This window comes from Chrysemys picta, chromosome 8 (genome assembly GCF_011386835.1).
Source record: "Chrysemys picta bellii isolate R12L10 chromosome 8, ASM1138683v2, whole genome shotgun sequence".
In the NCBI taxonomy this organism is placed as follows: domain Eukaryota; kingdom Metazoa; phylum Chordata; order Testudines; family Emydidae; genus Chrysemys; species Chrysemys picta.
In genome coordinates, this window is record NC_088798.1 from 71,731,301 (window position 1) to 71,751,390 (window position 20,090).

At 49.3% G+C, this 20,090-nt stretch overlaps 1 protein-coding gene and 1 long non-coding RNA gene across 2 annotated transcripts in view; one reads left to right on the forward strand and one right to left on the reverse strand.

Annotated features, from left to right (window-relative positions):
* The first annotated feature begins 902 nt into the window (after window positions 1-902).
* LOC101939127 (START domain-containing protein 10-like) overlaps window positions 903-20,090 on the forward strand; it is a 41,423-nt gene continuing 22,235 nt past the window's right edge. Inside the window, exon 1 of the mRNA XM_005280925.4 lies at window positions 903-1,556. Coding sequence (XP_005280982.1) covers window positions 1,392-1,556 — 165 coding nt within the window. The 5' untranslated portion in view covers window positions 903-1,391. The remainder of the gene's footprint in view (window positions 1,557-20,090) is intronic.
* Window positions 13,282-15,024, reverse strand: LOC135973134 (uncharacterized). The gene is made up of 2 exons (XR_010589840.1): window positions 14,544-15,024; window positions 13,282-14,438 (listed from the first exon to the last, which is right to left on the reverse strand). It is a non-coding gene; the product is annotated as an uncharacterized LOC135973134 (long non-coding RNA).

The following is a 20,090-nucleotide window of genomic DNA, read 5'->3' on the forward strand; positions in this document are numbered from 1 at the left end:
CCCAAGCAGAAACAATTTTGGCCACCCCCCCTCGTTTTTTTCTTACCCCACCCCCGGCCCCGCCTCAGCTCCGCCCCTTCCCCAAATCCCCAGCCCTGCCTCCTCCCCCCAGGCTCTCAAGCCTAGGAGGGAGGGGGAGAAGCAGCATTCGCGCCGCGGCCACTCGGAGTCTCCCCCTCCCTCCAAGGCTCTCAAGCCTGGGAGGCAGGGGGAGCAGCGGCACGCGAATCAGCTGTTTTGCGTGCCGCGGACGCTCGGGGTCTCCCCCTCTCTCCCAGGTTTGAGAGCCTGGAAGGGAGGGGGAGCAGCGACGTGCAAATCAGCTGTTTCGCACGCTGCAGCCGCTCGGGATCTCCTCCTCCCTCCCAGGCTCTCAAGCCTGGGAGAGAGAGGGAGCAGCAGTGCTGTGGCGCGTGAGCAGCAGCAGCGGAGGTGAGCTAGGGCAGCCGGGGCACATTTTTAGGGGCGGCATTCTGGCGCCGGCCATGCCGCCCCTAAAAATGTGCCGCCCCAATCACCAGCTTGGTTTGCTGGTGCCTAGAGCCGGCCCTGCCGAGAGGGTTTGAACCCTTTGTAATTGGTGCTGAGGGGTTCTCGGGGTCACAACACAGCACTGCCCTGCCCCTCAGCCACAGGCGGTGCCGGCAAAAGACATCCTGGCCTTTGAACCCACTGCCAGAGCCTTGTGGTTTGTCCTGGACAGGTGTGATTCTGCAGGCTGGCCGAGGCAGGCCTGTCCCCTCTCTGACCCCTCTGACCCATGCCCTGCAGTCAGCGAGTCCCATCAGACTCGGTGGCTGCTGTTCCCAGCAGGTGATCAGCTGATTCTGTAACTCAGTGCTGCAAAGTCAAACCCAGAGCCTGTGAGACAGAAGCGGGTGAAGGGAAGGAAGGGGTGGGGGCAGAAATCTGAGACACCTGTGTGATGTTACCTGCTGAATAATAGAGGAGCAGAGATCCTGCTGGCCAGGAAATGGGATACCAGTCGGCAGAGCTTATCTGATATCTGAGCTCCCAGCAGCTGCATTAACAATTACAGAGAAAGAACCTTCCTGATAATTACTCTGCACAGTGCAGTTTATGGAACGGAGAGAGTAGGAGTCTGCTGGAGGACACAGCGCACAGCTCCTGGCAAGGGGAGGTTTGGGGAGAGCAGAGGGATGGACTCCAGGCTCTGGGGGCGAGGGCGGCAGCGTGAGTAGGGCAGGGACACAGCACAGCGGAGAAGCCAGCTCAAGGCAAAGCTGAGCAGAGCCAGGACAGCAGCTGGAAGTTTCTGAGCAGGCCAGGCAGAGACCTGTCCTGTGCCTGGTGCTGCAAAGCCACTTTCCAGGCCCTGGAGGTTGGCGCACACTGGCCACAGCACTCTGGACCTGGCAAAGCTCATTTCCATGTCGAGAGGAGGGGAGATGGTTTATATCCCGGACGACTCTGACTTCAGCTCATTCAGGGACCAGTGCGAGAGCCTGGAGGGCTGGCATAGCCAGTACAACAAGGGTGGGGTGATGGTGTGGAGCCAGACACCGGGGGAGAGCCGGACAGTGCAGAAAATCAAGGTAAGAGCCCAGTGCAGGTGCAGTCAGTGCCACAGCAACAGCATGCTTTGTCCCCCGGTGCTGGGACTCCCCATCAGCACCCACTCTCATCCCCTCCCTTCACTGGACACAGTGCTGCCGGGGCAAATCCCCGCTATGGCCAGGGGTCTCTCTGCCACTTTCAATCTCCTTGTGTGTTTGGAGGGTACAAATCTGCCTTAACGTGTTTCACTAAAGCTGCTTAGTGCCAAGTTTCTACATGTGTGTACACACATGACAACACACGTACACACGCATGCACGCCCACATACACGAACATCTGCACACACAGATGTGTTTGCAGCATAGCTAGTTCTAGACTCCTGGAAGACTTGGTGTCACTTAGGCCTGGTTTACACTAACAAGCTAGGTCAATCCAGCTACGTCACTCAGGTGTGTGAAAAATCCGCCCCCTTGAGCGACACAGTTAAGCCAACCTGACCCCTGGTGCAGAAAGCACTAGGTTGAGGGAAGACTTCTTCTGTCAACTGAGTTACCACCCCTCAGGGTGGCAGATTAACTACAGCAATGGGAGAACCCTTCCCATCTGCAGCAGTGAGCGGCTACACTGAAGCACTACAGCGCCCAGAAAGTAGTTCAGCCTCATTTTCTGATGAGTACCCATTTACGGGCAACTGTGCTTTATCTGTGCCAGGCCTGAGCACCGGCACCTCTAGGCTTGGCCGTTCAGAGCGCTGGTACTTCTGGGCTTCCTGCATCAGTTATGAATGTAAAAAAATGGCTTGAGCCCCAGCATCTCTTTCATTACAAATTAAATGCTGGTGGGCATTTGGGACTGCTGTTGCCTACCAACTCACCCGTCCCCACGTTAGAACTGAAGCAAGTGCAAATAAAGGAATCTGCAACTGAGCAAGCCTGGGTCGCTGTTCAGCGCAATGCCCTATAGACTCCAGTGGTGTTCCTCGGGGAGTAAGGGTTGGCAATCTGGGCACTCTTGGAGCCCACACAACCAAGGCATGAGGACTGTGGTGCAAAGTAGACTCACTCATTTACACTGGCACCCCTCTGTGGTGTTGTCTTAAAGCGACATTGTCAGGTGAAAAATCCTGCTTGAAACAAACATGTTTACTTTGCCTTCATCCCTAAGAGCATTGTAGCCTATTCACATGCTAAGGTTATCTAAACACCCACCCGGGTGCCTGCTGTTTGTTTGCTTCTTGGCTTTGCCTTTGTCTTCTCTGGGTTGATGCTGCACAGTGGGAGTCAGTTTCCCTCTTGTTCATCGTCAGTTTCACTCCAGGGTTCTGAAGGCTATGATGTTGGGGTCACACATGCAGGGAATGGCTTTGGGACAAAAATAGTTATTTCCTTTAGAATCAAACATAACACACCCCTGTCCTGCTGGCCTGAGAATGAGCCATATGCTTTCTGAGCCAAGCTGGAGCTGGCTGTGTCCTGTTCATTGTTTAAACTCACACTTTGGGATGTCCTGGGACATGTTCAGGAGAAGCCTTGCTAAGAATAGTGAAGGCTCGGAACGCTCTGCTGGGAAGCAGGGAGAGCTGCTCTTGCTGAACGATGTAGATTAACCAAGTTCAAATGCCTGCGGTTCTCTTGTTACAGTTACAATGGCCCGGACCCTGAGCCCTGAAGGTACTCAGGTGCCTACACTCCCGACTTAGGCACCTAAATCTCAGATGTGCTTCTCCACTGCACAACATTAGCCTCAACCCTGTAGGCCCCTAAACTCACTCAGTGCCTAAGTGTCTGTCTTGGCGCATGAGCCCTGCTGCCACTCTGCTCCCCGCAAGCTCTGAGTGATTCACAAACCAGAGAAAGACAAGCAGTGGCGCTAGAACAATTTTTACAGTGGGGATTCTGAAAGCCAGTGGTCCCCAACCTTTTTACCTCGCACCCCCCCTTTACCCTGTTTGTGCCCCCTCTCCCCAGAGCTGGCTCCGGGAGGAGGGGGACACGGACAGGGGTAAGGGGGCTGAGACTGGGACCACAGCTGGGGGTGGGAGCAGAGCCCCAGGTGTGGGCCTTGCAGCCAGGACCCTGGGTGCGGGGCCAGGAAAAGAGCCCTGAGTGAGGGGCCGGCGGTAGCCAGGACCCCGGGTACAGGGCCAGGAAAAGAGCCCTGAGTGAGGGGCCAGCAGCAGCCAGGACCCCGGGTATGGGGCCAGCAGCTGGAACCCCGAGCAGGGCCGGCACTTCCATTTAGGCGACCTAAGCAGTTGCCTAGGGCACCAGGATTTGGCGGGGCAGCATTCTGCCACCCTCGGCGGCAATTCAGCGGCGGGGGGTCCTTCCATGCTCCGGGTCTTCGGCGGCAATTCTGCGGCGGGTCCTTCACTCACTTCGGGACCCGCCGCCGAAGTGCCCCGAAGACCGGGAGCGCGGAAGGACCCCCCGTGCCGCAGAATCGCTGACGACGACTGGGAGCACGGAAGGACCCCCGCCTAGGGCGCCAAAAACTCTGGCGCCGTTCCTGACCCCGAGTGCAGGTCCGGGACTGAGCTGCCACTTCAGCTTTTGACAGGAAAAGTCCTCTTTCCAAAATCACCAGACAACTTGCATATTAGAGGGAGCAGGTTTATAGCTGTAAGACACTTCCACTTTCCATATACTTTGAGAAGAAAGCTCTTAAAGCACAACAAATAGTGAAAGGACAGTTGAGGCACCTCATCTAGACCGTGTATAAGTCATCTTGTAGGTTCCACTATCTCCGAATTTAACAGGAAACCTCTATGCACTAGTGCCCACCTCTCCCCGCAAACCCCACCCCTCCAGTTCCCAACCACCACATTGCACAGGGCAGTTCTTGGCACATTCTTTGTGCCACCCACTCAGTCAGCCTGAATGACCCAGCCTGCATTGCAGGGCGGTAGGAGAAAGTTTGGCAGTGGGGAGATCACTGACCAGGTTTGTTCAGATTTGCCTTGCAAGAGAAGCTACTATCCTCATGCTTCCCACAAGCATTTCCAGTACCCATGGCAAGCATATTTTGCCAACTCTGAGGGGAAACAAAATATGCAAGAGGCTGAACTGTGATACATAACTTTCACAGGTTCCTTGATAGTATAGTGGTAGGGAATGGAGGCACTCTGACAGCTCAGGTCTGGGAGCAGAGCCCCGGGCACGGGTCCAGCGGCAGCCGGGACCCTACATGTAGGGCCAGTAGTGGACCCCAGGGCACGGGGCTGGGACCCCACACAAAACTGGGAATGCTGCAGCATCCCCCACACCCTTGTTATACCAATAGAATAAAAACCAGCAGGATCTTATTAAGAGGGATAAGGCAAAGATGCCACATTTATTGTAAATATACTGATAAAGCAAAAGATAAAAGTAAACAACGTTGTTTGACTACTTATTTCTTATACATACACACATACATATATATATATAGAGAGAGAGAGAGAGAGAGAGAGAGAGAGAGAGAGAGAGAGAGAGAGAGATTCATTCACACAATCATTCATTCAAGTTCTGTATAGGTGTTATAGTTACCAGCCTAGAAGTTGCTCATGCCAAGTTACTGGCCAGGTATCTTGGTCATGAGGATGGAGCCGAGTCTGTGTCAGGTGCACCTGATGCTCCTGGAGGCTGGCAGCAGAACCAGAGACTCAAAGTCATCAGTCTTTAGAGTCCATTCTTATAGGAATTAGTTCCTATGTTAGTCTATGGGAGCTGTTTCATCCTGCTGTTGCTGACTCAATCAGCAGATGGAACATTCCTGTCCAAAGTGGCACATTCCTGGTGGCTCCACACTGTCCAAAGTTTGTGTTTCTCATCCTTCCAGGTGATGGGGTGGGTCCCAGTTTACCCTCCAGGGGCTTCTGGTCATCCACTTGACACATTCTTCGGCCGATGGATACTCCTTTTCTAGGCTGGCACCTCCCTAACCATCCATGTATATCAAGCATTCATCAGCATACATTCCATCCCTTAACCATATTTTAATTTACTGTCTCCACCACTTTCAGACTCCCGGCCCTTTAATCACAGAGGGTGGGGGTCTGTCCTAGGAGCAGTTGAATGAAGTGAAAGTCACTTAACAGCTTATAGTGTTTGTTTACATTGTATCAATTACTTCAAGAACAAAGTCAGTTAACTTGTTTGTAAGTTTTACATAGTAGTAAAGTATCTTTCACAGGACAGATACAATCAATGGTTTCTACAGACAGTAGCTTACAAGTTTTAACAGAAGACCCAAACGATTTTTGTACTTGGTGAAACTGTTGGATTTTAAAGTGTGGGGGACAAATTATGAGGGGGTCACTGTCACTTGGGGGAATCACTGTTAGTACCTTCTTTTATATCCCTACACCCTAGTTCCCACCAGGGCCAACGAGAGGGAGGGAAGCCAGTAAAAATTACCAGGGCCTGGCGGTCCAGAATGGGGCCCGGGGCCCGGCTTCCCCCCCCCTCTTGTCAGCCCTGTTTAGCCGATCCGCCCTTGCTGGGGGGCCCAAAAAAAAATTTCACCGGGGCCCAAACCCGCTCTCAACGGCCTTGGTTCCCATGCCTATGGAGACAAGGTTTCACCTGCCTGTCTTGTGTCAGTAGGCGTGCTTATTCACGGTTGGAGTGTGCCCCATTCAGAATCTGGCTAGAGGAGGAAGTAGTGGTGCCCAATGGGTAGCGCACTCACCTGGATATGGAATACCTGGGTTCAGTTCCTCCCCACCTCCAGGTCAGAGGTCTCCCACTGCTTAGGAGCGTGCTCTAAGCACTGAGCTGTGGCATATTCTGCTAGGGTTTCCTCGGTCTCTCCATGAAAGCTGTTCCACTGTGGCTAATAAATAAATCTCTTCCGTTGGAGCTGCATTGGTCCCAGGATATTACAGATACTAGGTGCAGGAGGGAATAGCTTTTATTGGACCAATGTCTGTTGGGGAGAGAGACAAGCTTTCGAGCTTAAACAGAATTCTTCAGGGCTGGGAAAGCTACTCAGAGTCTCACAGCTAAATATAAGGTGGAACAGATTGTTTAGCATAAGTAGATTATTCATATTGTAATGGACCTTTCAAGGTGAAGTGGCCAGTTCACACCTCTGTAGTCATAGGGCAAAAAGGGGGTTAGTGGGTTACAGCTTGTTGTAATAAGCCATAAATCCAGTGTCTCTGCAAAACCATGATTTGTAAGCTATGTCTACACTGGCAATTGAATGACAAAACTTCTCATTCAGAGGTGTTAATCCTCCCCCTCCCGAAAGACAAAAGTTTTGCCGATGACAAGCGCCAGTGTGAACAGCGCTTTGTGATCAGAAACGCTCTCCTGCTGACAATGCAAACGCCGCTCATTGGGGGTGGAAGTTTTATGTCAGCGGCTACACTGCATGACTTTTAGCGGAATGGCTGTAGCGACACAGCCATGTCGCTAAAAGCTGTGTAGTGTAGACATAGCCTTAGTGTCTAGCAAAGTTATGAATTTAAAATCCCAGGCTTGTCTTTTGAAGGTCTTGTGCAGGTTTCCTTTGAGGACAAGGAGGGGCAAGTCAGATGTAGAATGGTCGCTTTGTGAAGAGGGTTCACCCACAGGTGATAGGGTGTTTTTGTCTTTTATCATTTTTTTGGTGTAAGTTAATTTGAGAGCATAGTAATGTTTGGTTTCATCACGGGTCACTTGCAGGTTTGGTGGATTCTCTGTAACTTGAAGTCTTTAAACCATAATTTGAGGACTTCAGTAACTCAGCCTGGGGTTTGGGGTCTATTACAGGAGTGGGTGGGTGAGGTTCTGTGGCCTGCGATGTGCAGGAGATCAGACTAGACGATCATGATGGTTCCTTCTGACCTTAAAGTCTGAGTCTCCTCTCATGAGGTAGGTTTTCCATTCCCCTGATCACCTAGTAGCCCTTCTCTGCTCATGTTCCAGTTTGAATTAATCTTTCTTAAACATGGGAGACCAGAACTGCACAAAGTATTCCAGATGAGGTCTCACCAGTGCCTTGTATAATGGTACTAACACTTCCCTGTCTTTACTGGAAATACCTCGCCTGATGCATCCCAGGATTGCATTAGCCTTTTTCATGGCTGCATCACGTGGGTGGCTCATACGCACCCTGTGATCAACCAATACATCCTGGTCTTTCTCTTCCTCTGTCACTTCCAACTGATACATCCCCAGCTGGGTATCTCCAACTCGTATCTAGTGCAGCTGATTTAACAATAACTACTGTGTTCCTGGCAATATCGTGTTCTGATGACTTTAGCAATGACCCATCTTAACTGGGATAAGAGACTATATCTTACTTTCTAGTAGATAGAGATAAGTAGCTATATCCATGTACTGTAGTTCTCCTACATCAATGTACATTGTAACTGTACTGATCATGTGTTGTCGAGGTGATCTGAATGTTCTGACATAAGTTTTCCATGCAAATGTTGTTATTGTGTCTTTAATTTATTTATTAAGATGGATTCTCAGATATTTATATTTTTTATTTATAGCAAAAATTCTTGTTGTTAGTCCCTAAGTGCATGACCTTCCACTTTTCACTATTAAATCTCATCCCATTTCTACTACTCCAGTTTACAAGGTTGTCCAGATCTGTGTATGATATTCCAATCCTCCTCCATATTGGCAATACCTCCCAACTTTGTGTCATCCACAGATTTTATTAGCACACTCTCACTTTTTGTGCCAAGGTCAGTAATAAACTGTTAAATAAGATTGGTCCCAAGACCGATCACTGAGGAACTCCACTAGTAACCTCCCTCCAGCCTGACAGTTCACCTTTCAGTATGACCCATTGTAGTCTCTCCCCTATAAGCAGTTACTTATCCACCTTGCAATTCTCGTATGAATCCCCATCTTCTCAGATTTAACTACTAATTTTCTATGTGGAACTGTATCAAATACCTTACTGAAATCCAGGTACATTAGATCTACTGCATTTCCTTTGTCTAAAAAATCAGTTATCTTCTCAAAAAATAAATCTGGTTGGTCTGGCATGAGCTACCTTTTGTAAAACCATGTTGTATTTTATCCCAGTTATTGTTAACCTCTATGTCCTTAACTTCCTTCTATTTCAAAATTTGTTCCAAGACCTTGCATACAGTTGAGCTCAAACTATCAGGCCTGTAATTTCCCAGATCACCTTTTTTGCCTTTCTTAAAAGTAGGCACTATATTAGCAATTCTCCAGTCATAGGGTATGACCCCCAAGTTTACAGATTCATTAAAATTCTTTGCTATTGAGTATGGGTTGTAATTGTTTAATGATATCTTGTATGGGTTCCATTGTGGGGTGGTAGATGACAATGAGGGGTGTGCTGCTGGAGAGGGTTGTTTTTTTTTCCATATTGCAGCAGACTCTCTTAACATATTTGGGTGGCCCAGTCCATGATGCGATCTACTTCTCTGGTGGCTTATCCTTGTTTGGTGAAGGCGGTTTTCACTGTGTTAAGATTTCCTCCTCAGCACATATTCTGTGGGATCTGCCTGGCTGTAGATAACAGATTTCTTGGTGTGTGAGGGGTGGTTACTGGATCTGTGACGGTAAGAGTGATGATTCATGGGTTTCTTGTATATAGATGTCTGTAGGATTCCATTGCTGAAGCTGGTTCTAGTGTCCAGGAAATTAATGACAGGTTTCAGAGTAGCAGCCATGTTAGTCTGTATCCGCAAAAAGAACAGGAGTACTTGTGGCACCTTAGAGACTAACAGATTTATTAGAGCATAAGTTTTCGTGGACTACAGCCCACTTCTTCGGATGCATATAGAATGGAACATATATTGAGGAGATATATATACACACATACAGAGAGCATAAACAGGTGGGAGTTGTCTTACCAACTCTGAGAGGCCAATTAAGTAAGAGAAAAAACACTTTTGAAGTGATAATCAAGATAGCCCAGTACAGACAGTTTGATAAGAAGTGTGAGAATACTTACAAGGGGAGATAGATTTAATGTTTGTAATGGCTCAGCCATTCCCAGTCCTTATTCAATCCTTTGTTGATTGTGTCTAGTTTGCATATCAATTCCAGCTCAGCAGTCTCTCGTTGGAGTCTGTTTTTGAAGTTTTTCTGGACTGGGAATGGCTATCTCCCCTTGTAAGTATTCTCACACTTCTTATCAAACTGTCTGTACTGGGCTATCTTGATTATCACTTCAAAAGTGTTTTTTCTCTTACTTAATTGGCCTCTCAGAGTTGGTAAGACAACTCCCACCTGTTTATGCTCTCTGTATGTGTGTATATATATCTCCTCAATATATGTTCCATTCTATATGCATCCGAAGAAGTGGGCTGTAGTCCACGAAAGCTTATGCTCTAATAAATCTGTTAGTCTCTAAGGTGCTACAGGAAATTAATGCTGATGCAGGAGTGTTTTAGAGAGAGTTTAATGGATTGGTGGTGGTTGCTGAAGTTGTGGTAGAAGTCTATGAAGGAGTTTAGGGCATCTGTCCAGAGGATGAAAATATCGTTGATGTATCTCAGGTATATCATTGGCTTTGTGGTGTGTTTGTCCAGAAATTCTTCCTTGAGAGGCCAGGAAGAGGTTGGCATATTGGGGATTCATCCTAGTACCCAGGTTTGGACAGTTCCCATGGTTTGGACAGTTTGTTGTTGAATGTAAAATTGTTATGGGTGAGGATGAAAGGGATGAGTTTGGCGATGTGTCTGGAGTTGTCCATTGTCTTGTAGATAAGAACATAAGAATGGCCATACTGGGTCAGACCAAAGGTCCATCTAGCCCAGTATCCTGTCTTCCAACAGTGGCCAATGCTTGGTGCCCCAGAGGGACTGAACAGAACAGGTAATCATCAAGTGATCCATCCCCTGTCACTCATTCCCAGCTTCTGGCAAACAGAGGCTAGGGACACCATCCCTGCCCATCCTGGCTAATAGCCATTGATGGACCTATCCTCTATGGACTTATCTAGTTCTTTTTTGAACCCTGTTATAGTCTTGGCCTTCACAACATCCTCTGGCAAAGAGTTCCATAGGTTGACTGTGCATTGTATGAAGAAATACTTCCTTTTGTTTGTTTTAAACCTGCTGCCTATTATTTTCATTTGGTGACCCCTAGTTCTTGTGTTATGAGAAGGAGTAAATAACACTTCCTTATTTACTTTCTCCACACCAGTCATGATTTTATAGACCTCTATCATATCCCCCCATTTCGAAGCTGCAAAGTCCCAGTCTTATTAATCTCTCCTCGTACGAAGCTGTTCCATAGCCCTAATCATTTTTGTTGCCCTTTTCTGAACCTTTTCCAAATCCAATACATCTTTTTTGAGATGGGGAGACCTCGTCTGCATGCAGTATTCAAGATGTGGGCGTATCATGGATTTATATAGAGGCAATATGATATTTTCTGTCTTCTTATCAATCCCTTTCTTAATGATTCCCAACATTCTGTTCGCTTTTTTGACTGCCCCTGCACATTGAGTGGATGTTTTCAGAGAACTAGCCACAATGACTCCAAGATCTTTCTTGAGTGGTAACAGCTAATTTATAGTTGGGATCTAAGTTTCCTGTAAGCTGCCCAGTTGTGCAGCCATGCAGCAGCCTATTTAGTGTTGTGCAGGCATTCAGGGAACCCGCCCGGGGACCTACCGTGGCCAGGGGAGGGGTGGCCTTCCCCCGGCCCCAACCTAGCCTGTTACCGAAATATCGGGTTCACCTAGCTGAGAGCCAATAACAGCCAGACAAGGATAAGGAAGAGTTGCTTTATTCTGCAGAAGAAAGGAGAGCTTTGCACCTTGGTACAAAAACTTTGTTTCACACGCTTTTTACGGATTTTTTTATACACATTTAGACAAAGGCCCTTGCCGTGTTAACATTTGATTGGTGGTTGTCAGACCCGTGCTTTTGCTATCTGGTCAGTGAAAACCGGCTTGGGACCAGCTCCAACTACCTTAAAGCCTTGAAAGGGAAAACACTTGAAAAGTTCAGGCTACTGTGTACTTAAGGTGTCTGCTTCCCCCTAATGGCCGCTGGCTGACATAACGGCTACTAGCTGTTAAGGGTGGTCACTAGTAACTTTTACAGTTCCCCCTTCGGGCCTGACAAATCCAAATTGTCAGGCCCGTTACGCAATTTGTGATTAAGCTGGAAGGAAAGATATCTAGAGCCAAGCGGTTCTGGAGAACCGTTTGCCTTAGGTTTTTTTTGTGCGGTTGCCAAGTCCACCAGGGCATCGGCGGTAGTTCAGTTTTTTTAGATGTTTTGGTGAATTACTTAATTTTACATGCATTTTTTTTATGGACCTAGCAGGATTCGGTATGTGGGAGCCCACACTTTCCTAATTGGTCCATATGCTTGGAAGGAGCATTGAGAACGTTTGCACTTTTACCCAGAAAGTTTCCAAGTATGTTTTTATGGCTACAGATTAGATAGTACTCCTGATGTGTTTGTGAGGGCAGTGGGCCAAGCCTGAACATGCTAGATTTTACAGCAATGCCTTTTCAACCTTAGTGATATTTAATACCATTTTTGTTAGCAACTTCTGGGTTATAGAACTAAGGGCGAAGATAACATGTAACTCACCAATTTCAGCCTGTACCTGGATTAGCTGTGCTCCAAAAATAAGGCTAGTGGCCTTTTCTAATTGCTTTAATTTTTTATTATGTTTTTGGCTTTTAAAAATATTTTAAACTGCTGCTGCACTATTGGCCCCATCCCAAAGGGATCTGGTAAAGTTTTTTTTTTTTTAAGAGGAAATAACCCAAGCCCTTTGTTGTGCTAATTTAATGGCAGCCCCCTGTGAGCAATTTGGGTATGTAGAGGTGATCTGGAAACTGGATAAGGGTAATGAAAATTTAACAGTTCCTAGTGTAGTGTTAATTACAGTTTATTGATATTTTAATACATTTTTTTTGGTGTAGTACTATACCACATTTTTAAGTATGGGTTCCACAAGTTTCTTCCTACCAGTGTATAATTTTTTGTTTTTTTACCAGGGTCAGTTTTTAATGTTTTTTGTAGGCAGGAATTCCTGGACTTTGGTGGTTCCAATGAAGCAAATGTGGTTTTGTTTTTTTATTTTTTGAAACAGTTATGGTTTAGCATTATACAGGGGAGAGGTTACTAGCACATTACCCTGTAATGGTTTTGAGTTTTTTGTTTTTTTTTAATTTAAAGGCACAGTAGGTCTGTTAGTGGATAAGGGAGAGGTTACTAGCACTTTACCTTTTTTTTTTTTTTTTTTTTTTTCCTGCTGTCCAGAAGGCATAGCAGAGCTAGAAGGAGAAATAGGCTTATCAGTCGGAGAGTCCTCCTGAGGTCGAGGGGTCTTTTTACAGTGAGAAGCATGGGTCCAGGTAGGCAGTCCTTGGCACTTCACAGCGGTGTTGGTGGTTAACAGGACTTGGAAAGGGCCTTTCCAGCGTGGAGCCAAAGCAGTCTTTCATTGGTGGATCTTTACATAGACTTAGTCTCCTTGTTTCAATGAACTGCAGGGCTGCTAGGGTCTTTGGGTAGCACTTCTTTTATCTGTGAGAAAAGAAACCTAACACATTTCATTAATGCCAGGCAGTGTTTTGCAGATTTTATAGTTGCTTGGGCACATTCAGGCCCCCCTTTAATTGGCTGTAAGCCAAGTCTTAGCTGTGGGCAATATCCTTGGATGGGGCCAGCATCTTATTTTTGGACTGAACTTGCTAGCTATATTTTTTTGTTAGTTAACTCGTTCTGTTCTTTTTTCTTCTCCTTCTTTTTGGCTTTTTTTAACCTACAAAGGAAACTTTCACTTTTTACTTATACACCTTTTTTTAACAATGAACACATACACATTGCCATTATACAGTACATTAGTTTTATTACTTAATGTATGCCATGTACACCCTTCTAGTAAAATAACTTTATTACAGAGCTTTGGAGCAACAAACCAGGACAAGCACACATACTTTTGAGGAGTCCGCTCGGTACAACCTCTGGTGTCCAATAGCTTTCCTCCCTTCCCAGCCCTTTGGCTAGAAATCTGAGGTAGCCAGAAGGATCCCATGGGCAATATGGGGAGTGGGTTAACCTTCCATGTCCTTGCTTCTAAAGACTGTTGGTATGCAAATTTTAATAACAATTTTGGCCATAGAACACAAAAATAATTCCTATTGTGCCAGTAAATGCATGGTACGTTGAATGCTATTCAGCTGGCATCCGTTTTCTCTGATGATCTGAAAGACAAAAGAACAGAGGTCTACCCCTTCTGGGCAGTCAGTCATTGCTTAAAATATTTTTTTTATATACACATACTTTTGTTGATTTTAGGCAAAACAGAGGAATTACCCCATATTTCCTTGTATGTGTTTTATAGGCAGCCCAGGTTTCAGTGGTTTCTACCTTATTAGTTAGAAAATTGCATTAATACAGATGCTTTCTGGCTTGCTTTCAGATTCAAAGCTATCCACAGCTTAAAGATTTTTACTTAAAAAGGGACACAATTAACTTTCCCAGACTTTTGATTGCCTTTTACTTCTAACTTCTGCTTTCAAACATACAGTGATTTGAAAAAGACAACACAACCTATATTGGTAGGTTTGCATTTCTTTTACCTCTACTACAATATACATTGCACATGTTCTGGGGAAAATGCACATCCTCTCCACAATTCAATTTCCACAACACTAGCCACATCAATTTTTACACAAGGTGTAACTATTTCTTTTTTTGAACACCGGGTAAAGGCCATTTACTTAACATATAATTCAAAGGGTTATCCTTAGAGGGTTTTACCAGAGACCCACCCATCTGCCTGCTGACACTCTAACAGAGAATTACACAGAGAACAGAGGGAATTATGGCCTAATAGGATCCTATTACAGGAATTTCTACTAATACTGACCGCTACAGGGGACGAGACAGAAGGATCCCAATTCGACCTCAGAGCTTCATCGCACGCGATGGCTTCCACTCTGAGGAATTATGAATGAGAGGCTCAGTTCCGTCCACACACCTAACGCCCAAATGTATAAGACAGAAATTCATTAACCGGTTAACCAGAACAGAACCAGACCAGAACCAGAACCAAATAGTGTCTCCTTATTCTATTAGGACTCACCTTATCGGAACACGAACCCCAGGGGCCGTGGTGAAGCAGAGAAAAGGCCCCGTTGGCGCCGTTCCCAGTTCACCGCAGCCATCCGGAGTCCAATGTCCGAGCCACGAGAGTCCCGGCGGAGTCGCCAGAAACTGTCACTGAAATATCGGGTCCACCTAGCTGAGAGCCAACAACAGCCAGACAGGGATAAGGAAGAGTTGCTTTATTCTGCAGAAGAAAGGAGAGATTTGCACATTTTACAGATCCTTTATACACATTTAGACAAAGGCCCTTGCCGTGTTAACACTTGATTGGTGGTTGTCAGACCCGTGCTTTTGCTATCTGGTCAGTGAAAACCGGCTTGGGACCAGCTCCAACTACCTTAAGGCCTTGAAAGGGAAAACACTTGAAAAGTTCAGGCTACTGTGTACTTAAGGTGTCTGCTTCCCCCTAATGGCTGCTGGCTGACATAACGGCTACTAGCTGTTAAGGGGGGGTCACTAGTAACTTTCACACTAGCCCGGTCCCCAACCTGCCACGGCCGGGGTGGCCTCCCGGCCCCAACTATGCCACAACCCGGACCTGCCGCGCCCGGGGTGCCCCTATCCTGGCCCAAACCCGGCTGGGGCGGTGCGGCATGGCCTGGACCCAGCCGCAGCCAGGGCAGTGTGCTTCAGGCCCAGACCCAGCCATGGTTGCCCGGCCCGAACACGGGCGGCACAGCCTGGACCGTGGCAGCACGGCACGGCCTGGACCTGTTGCGTCCGGGGCACCCGTCCCTGAAGTCAGCCCTGGCCAGACCTGCGGGGCCGAGGGAGGGGTGCCTATCCTGTAGCTCCAACCCCAGAGCTGCCCCAGCGGGGAGAGGCACCTCTCTCCCCTAGCCCAGCTGCTGCTGAGGGGAGAGAGAGCTGGGGGTGTCCTCTCTCCCTGCTGTAGCCCAGAACACCTTACTGCACCCCAAACCCCTCATCCCTGCCCCCATCTCAGAGCCCACACCCCCAGCCGGAGTCCTCACACCCCTACATCCCAACCCTCTGCCCCAGTCCTGAGCCCCTCATCCCCAACCCTCTGCCCCACCCCTGAACCCCCTCCCACCCTCCAAACCCCTCGGCCCCACCGCCACCACATGAATTTTGTTATGTGCACCAATATGAAGGTGATTAGAGGGAACACTGGTTGGGATTATGTTTTTCAGTGTGCAATACTTTGCATTTATCAACATTGAATTTCATCTGCCATTTTGTTGCCCAGTCACCCAGTTTTGTGAGATCCCTTTGTAGCTCTTCACAGTCTGCTTTGGACTTAACTATCTTAAGTAGTTTTGTATCATCTGCAAATTTTGCCACCTCACTGTTTACCCCTTTTTCCAGATCATTTATAAATATGTTAAATGGGACTGGGCCCAGTACAGACCCCCGGGGGAAATATTTACCTCTCTCCATTCTGAAAACTGACCATTTATTTCTATCCTTTGTTTCCTGTCTTTAACCAGTTACTGATCCATGAGAGGACCTTCCCTCTTATCCTATGACTGCTTACTTTGCTTAAGAGCCTTTGGTGAGGGACCTTGTGAAAGGCTTTCTGAAAATCTAAGTTCGCTATATCCACTGGATCCCCCTTGTCCACATGCTTGTTGATCCCCTCAAAGAAGTCTAGTAGATTGGTGAAGCATTATTTCCCTTTACAAAAATCATGTTGACTCTTCCCCAACAAATTATGTTCATCTATGTGTCTGATAATTATTTTCTAGTTTGCCCGGTACTGAAGTTAGGCTTACTGGCCTGTAATTGCCGGGGTCACCTCTGGAGCCTTTTTAAAAAATTGGCGTCACATTTGCTATCCTCCAGTCATTTGGTACAGAAGCTGATTTAAATGATGTTATATACCACAGTTACTAGTTCTTCAATTTCACATTTGAGTTTGTAAGGAGGGGCGTGTGTCTCTCCCCTTCTGACAGGGCGGGAGGCCATGCCGCCTCGCTGTTTTTCAAGCAGGGCGCAGCTCCCAGCTGGTGAGTCCACCTGGTGATTAATCCAAGTAGCAGTTGGTCCCTCTGCCCAATCCCTCAATCAGGGCAGTGAGCGGTTAGCAGCCTGGCCAACAATCAACCCAAGCCTTAGTTAGTCTCTCTGCCCAGTCCCTCAATCAGGGCAATTCACAGTTTATAGCTCAGGCTGAGTCCCTGTGATACAGCCCAGCAGTTCAGGGTTGGGAATTAGCTCTCAACTCAGAGCGACAGCAAATGCTCCTGGCGCCCTAGCTTCAGTGGGCGCCAGACCAATTCAGGCCTCCTGGCTTATTAGTGGCGAGGTGGCCACCCTTCACAGGTAGTGGGATGCAGGCCCTCCCACTCCACTGCGTCCCAACCCAGGGCCCTATTAGTGGCAGGGTAGTTCGCCGCTAGGTCAGCGGGGATCTGCCCACAACACGCTGGCCAGTTCACAATAGTTCCACAGCCAAACCCTATTTGGTGTCCCTGGGCTCCTTCCCACCCTCCCCAGTTTGGGGCACCTGGGTTCTGGGGTCGTCCTGGGTCTCTCTGGGGTAAACAGCCAATGGCAGCCCAAGCAGTTTGTCGGCATTGCTGGTCTCCAGCAATTCAGGTAACTCCTCTGGTCGGGCAGCCATCTCCTTCAGCTCTGGGCCCCGGCAGCAAGGAAGAGATATCCTACTCCTCTGGCAGCCCTCTCCCACCTGAGCTAGGAGGCTGGCCTTTTATAGTCCTGCTTCCTGTCCTGACCCTCTGCTTCCAGCGGGGCAGCTGCAGGTGGGCTGGTTCTGCCCACCAGGGGGCGATCTCGGGTCTTTCTCTTTCTGACTGGGCAGGAGACCGCATCTCCTGGCTACAGAGTTCCTTCAGAACTCTCGGGAGAATACCATCTAGTCCTGGTGACTTATTACTGTTTAGTTTATCAATTGGTTGCAAAATCTCCTCTAATGATGCCTCAATCTGGAACAGTTCCTGAGATTTGTCACCCAAAAAGAATGACTCAGGTTTGGGAATCTCCCTCACATCCTCAGAAGTGAAGACAGATGCAAAGAATTCATTTCGTTTCTCTGTAATGGTCTTATTGTCCTTGAATGCTCCGTTAGCATCTCGATCATCCAGTGGCCCCACTAGTTGTTTATCAGGCATGGAGCCCACTCAGCTCACCGTCACTGCTGCTGTTGTGGGCAAGTCTACTGTGGGGGCTGCTGTGATCCAAGTAGCCAATGCAATCATTGACGTTCTGTCATCAAGGGTAGTGACTCTGGGAAATGTGCAGGCCTTTTTAGATTTTAGGTGCATCATATTCCTGTCCTTTGTTGCTAGTGAAGAAGTCTTGCAGCCGTACATTCCAGTCCGGTCAGCGCTGTAACACCACGTAGCACTTCTGTGGTTGACACATGTAACAGCTCCAGGGCTCTTGCTCTTTTGCCTTGGCCGAGGTACCTTGCCCTACCCGGACCTCCAAGCATTCAACACAGAAGCACCTGCAGCAGCTGGTATTGTTACACAGCAGCAGCCCCTTGGCTTCTCAGCAGACGGTGCAGTAGGACTGCTAACCGTCCTCATCAGACATGTAGCTTGGCCGGGGGTTCTGGGAAGTCTTCCCTGCCCAGCTCCTAGCAACCTCCAGGGCATGGTGTACGGCTCCCAGGGCCACCCAGAGGATTATGGGGGCCTGAGGCAAAGCAATTTGGGGGGCCCCTTCCATAAAAAAAGTTGCAATACTATAGTAACATGTATTTGGAAATGTAAAAAATAACCAGTGAAATACATTCAAAAGTCAATTTTTAATAAATTGAAAATACATCATTTAAAATACATTATTTAAAAACAGTAAATGCTTTAATGGTATGTATACATTTGCAATTACATAATGGGCTGTCACTGGGTGATGGTGATGGTTGGTGCCAATGGGCTGTTGCTGCCTGGGGGTGGTGCTACTGTTGCCCAGGGCTGGGTGGAGAGCTGGGCTCTGGGTTGGGGGGTGCCCGGCTCAGAGGGGCTGGGCTCGGAGCTGGGGGTCAGGGCTGTGAGGGGATGGGGTTGGGGGGTGTCTGGTTCAGAGGGGCTGGGCTCGGAGCTGGGGGTCAGGGCTGTGGGGGGATGGAGTCGGGGATGTCTGGCTCAGAGGGGCTGGGTTTGGAGCTGGGGGTCAGGGCTGGGGGGGGATGGGGTCGGGGGATATCCGGCTCAGAGGAGCTGGGGGTCAGGGCTGGGGGGGGCTGGGGTCGGGGGGTATTCAGCTCAGAGGTGCTGGGCTCAGAGCTGGGGGTCAGGGCTGTGGGGGGATGGGGTCGGGAGAGTGTCCGGTTCAGAGGGGCTGGGCTTGGAGCTGGGGGTCAGGGCTGGGGGGGGAATGGGGTCAGGGGGTGCCCGGCTCAGAGGGGCTGGGGTCGGAGCTGGGGGTCAGGGCTGGGGGGGGATGGGGTCGGTGGAGTGTCCGGTTCAGAGGGGCTGGGCTCGGAGCTGGGGGTCAGGGCTGTGAGGGGATGGGGTCGGGGGTGTTTGGTTCAGAGGGGCTGGGCTCGGAGCTGGGGGTCAGGGCTGTGGGGGGATGGAGTCGGGGTGTCCGGCTCAGAGGGGCTGGGTTTGGAGCTGGGGGTCAGGGCTGGGGGGGGATGGGGTCGGGGGATATCCGGCTCAGAGGAGCTGGGGGTCAGGGCTGGGGGGGCTGGGGTCGGGGGGTATTCAGCTCAGAGGTGCTGGGCTCAGAGCTGGGGGTCAGGGCTGTGGGGGGATGGGGTCGGGGGAGTGTCCGGTTCAGAGGGGCTGGACTTGGAGCTGGGGGTCAGGGCTGGGGGGGGAATGGGGTCAGGGGGTGCCCAGCTCAGAGGGGCTGGGCTCGGAGTTGGGGTCAGGGCTGTGGGGGGATGGGGTCAGGGGAGTGCCCGGCTCAGAGGGGCTTACCATGCTGCTTACCCCCGCCTCTCCCAGAGCCTCAGCAAGCCGCGTCCAGGAGCTCCTGCCACTCAGCCCGCCGGAGCTTGCAGCCCCACCCCCTTACCACATGGCTCCAAGCAGGAGGACCTCAGGCCCCGCCCAAGCCACGCCGCTGCAGCGCTGTCCAGGGTTGCTCCTGGACATGATGTGCTGAGGCGCTGGGGGATGGGGGAAGGCAAAGGTGTGGGGGAGCCTCTGACATTCTCGTGGCGCCCTGGGGCAAATTGCCTCACTTCCGCCCCCCCCCAAGGCGGCTCTGATGGCTCCACCGCTTCCGCTGCAACTCTGCTTTCCTGCTCCCCAGCAATGAGCTCAGGGGATCCGTTCTGGTCCTCCTGGGTGCTGCTGGCAGCAGACTGTGCAGTAGGACTGCTAACTGTCCTTGTCCAACGTTTCCGCTGTAACTCTGCTCTCCTGCTCAGGGGATCCGTTCATGAAGCCTGGACAGTAGTAAGGAGCAGTTCAACTTTAGGCTGCGCAAGTGCAGAATGGTGGTAAAATGTGCCTTTGGACGTTTAAAAGCTCGCTGGCACTGTTGGTGCCATTGTTATTGCTGCTAGCTGTGTGCTCCATAATATCTGTGAGAGTAAGGAGGAGACATTTATGGCGGGGTGGGAGGTTAAGGCAAATCGCCT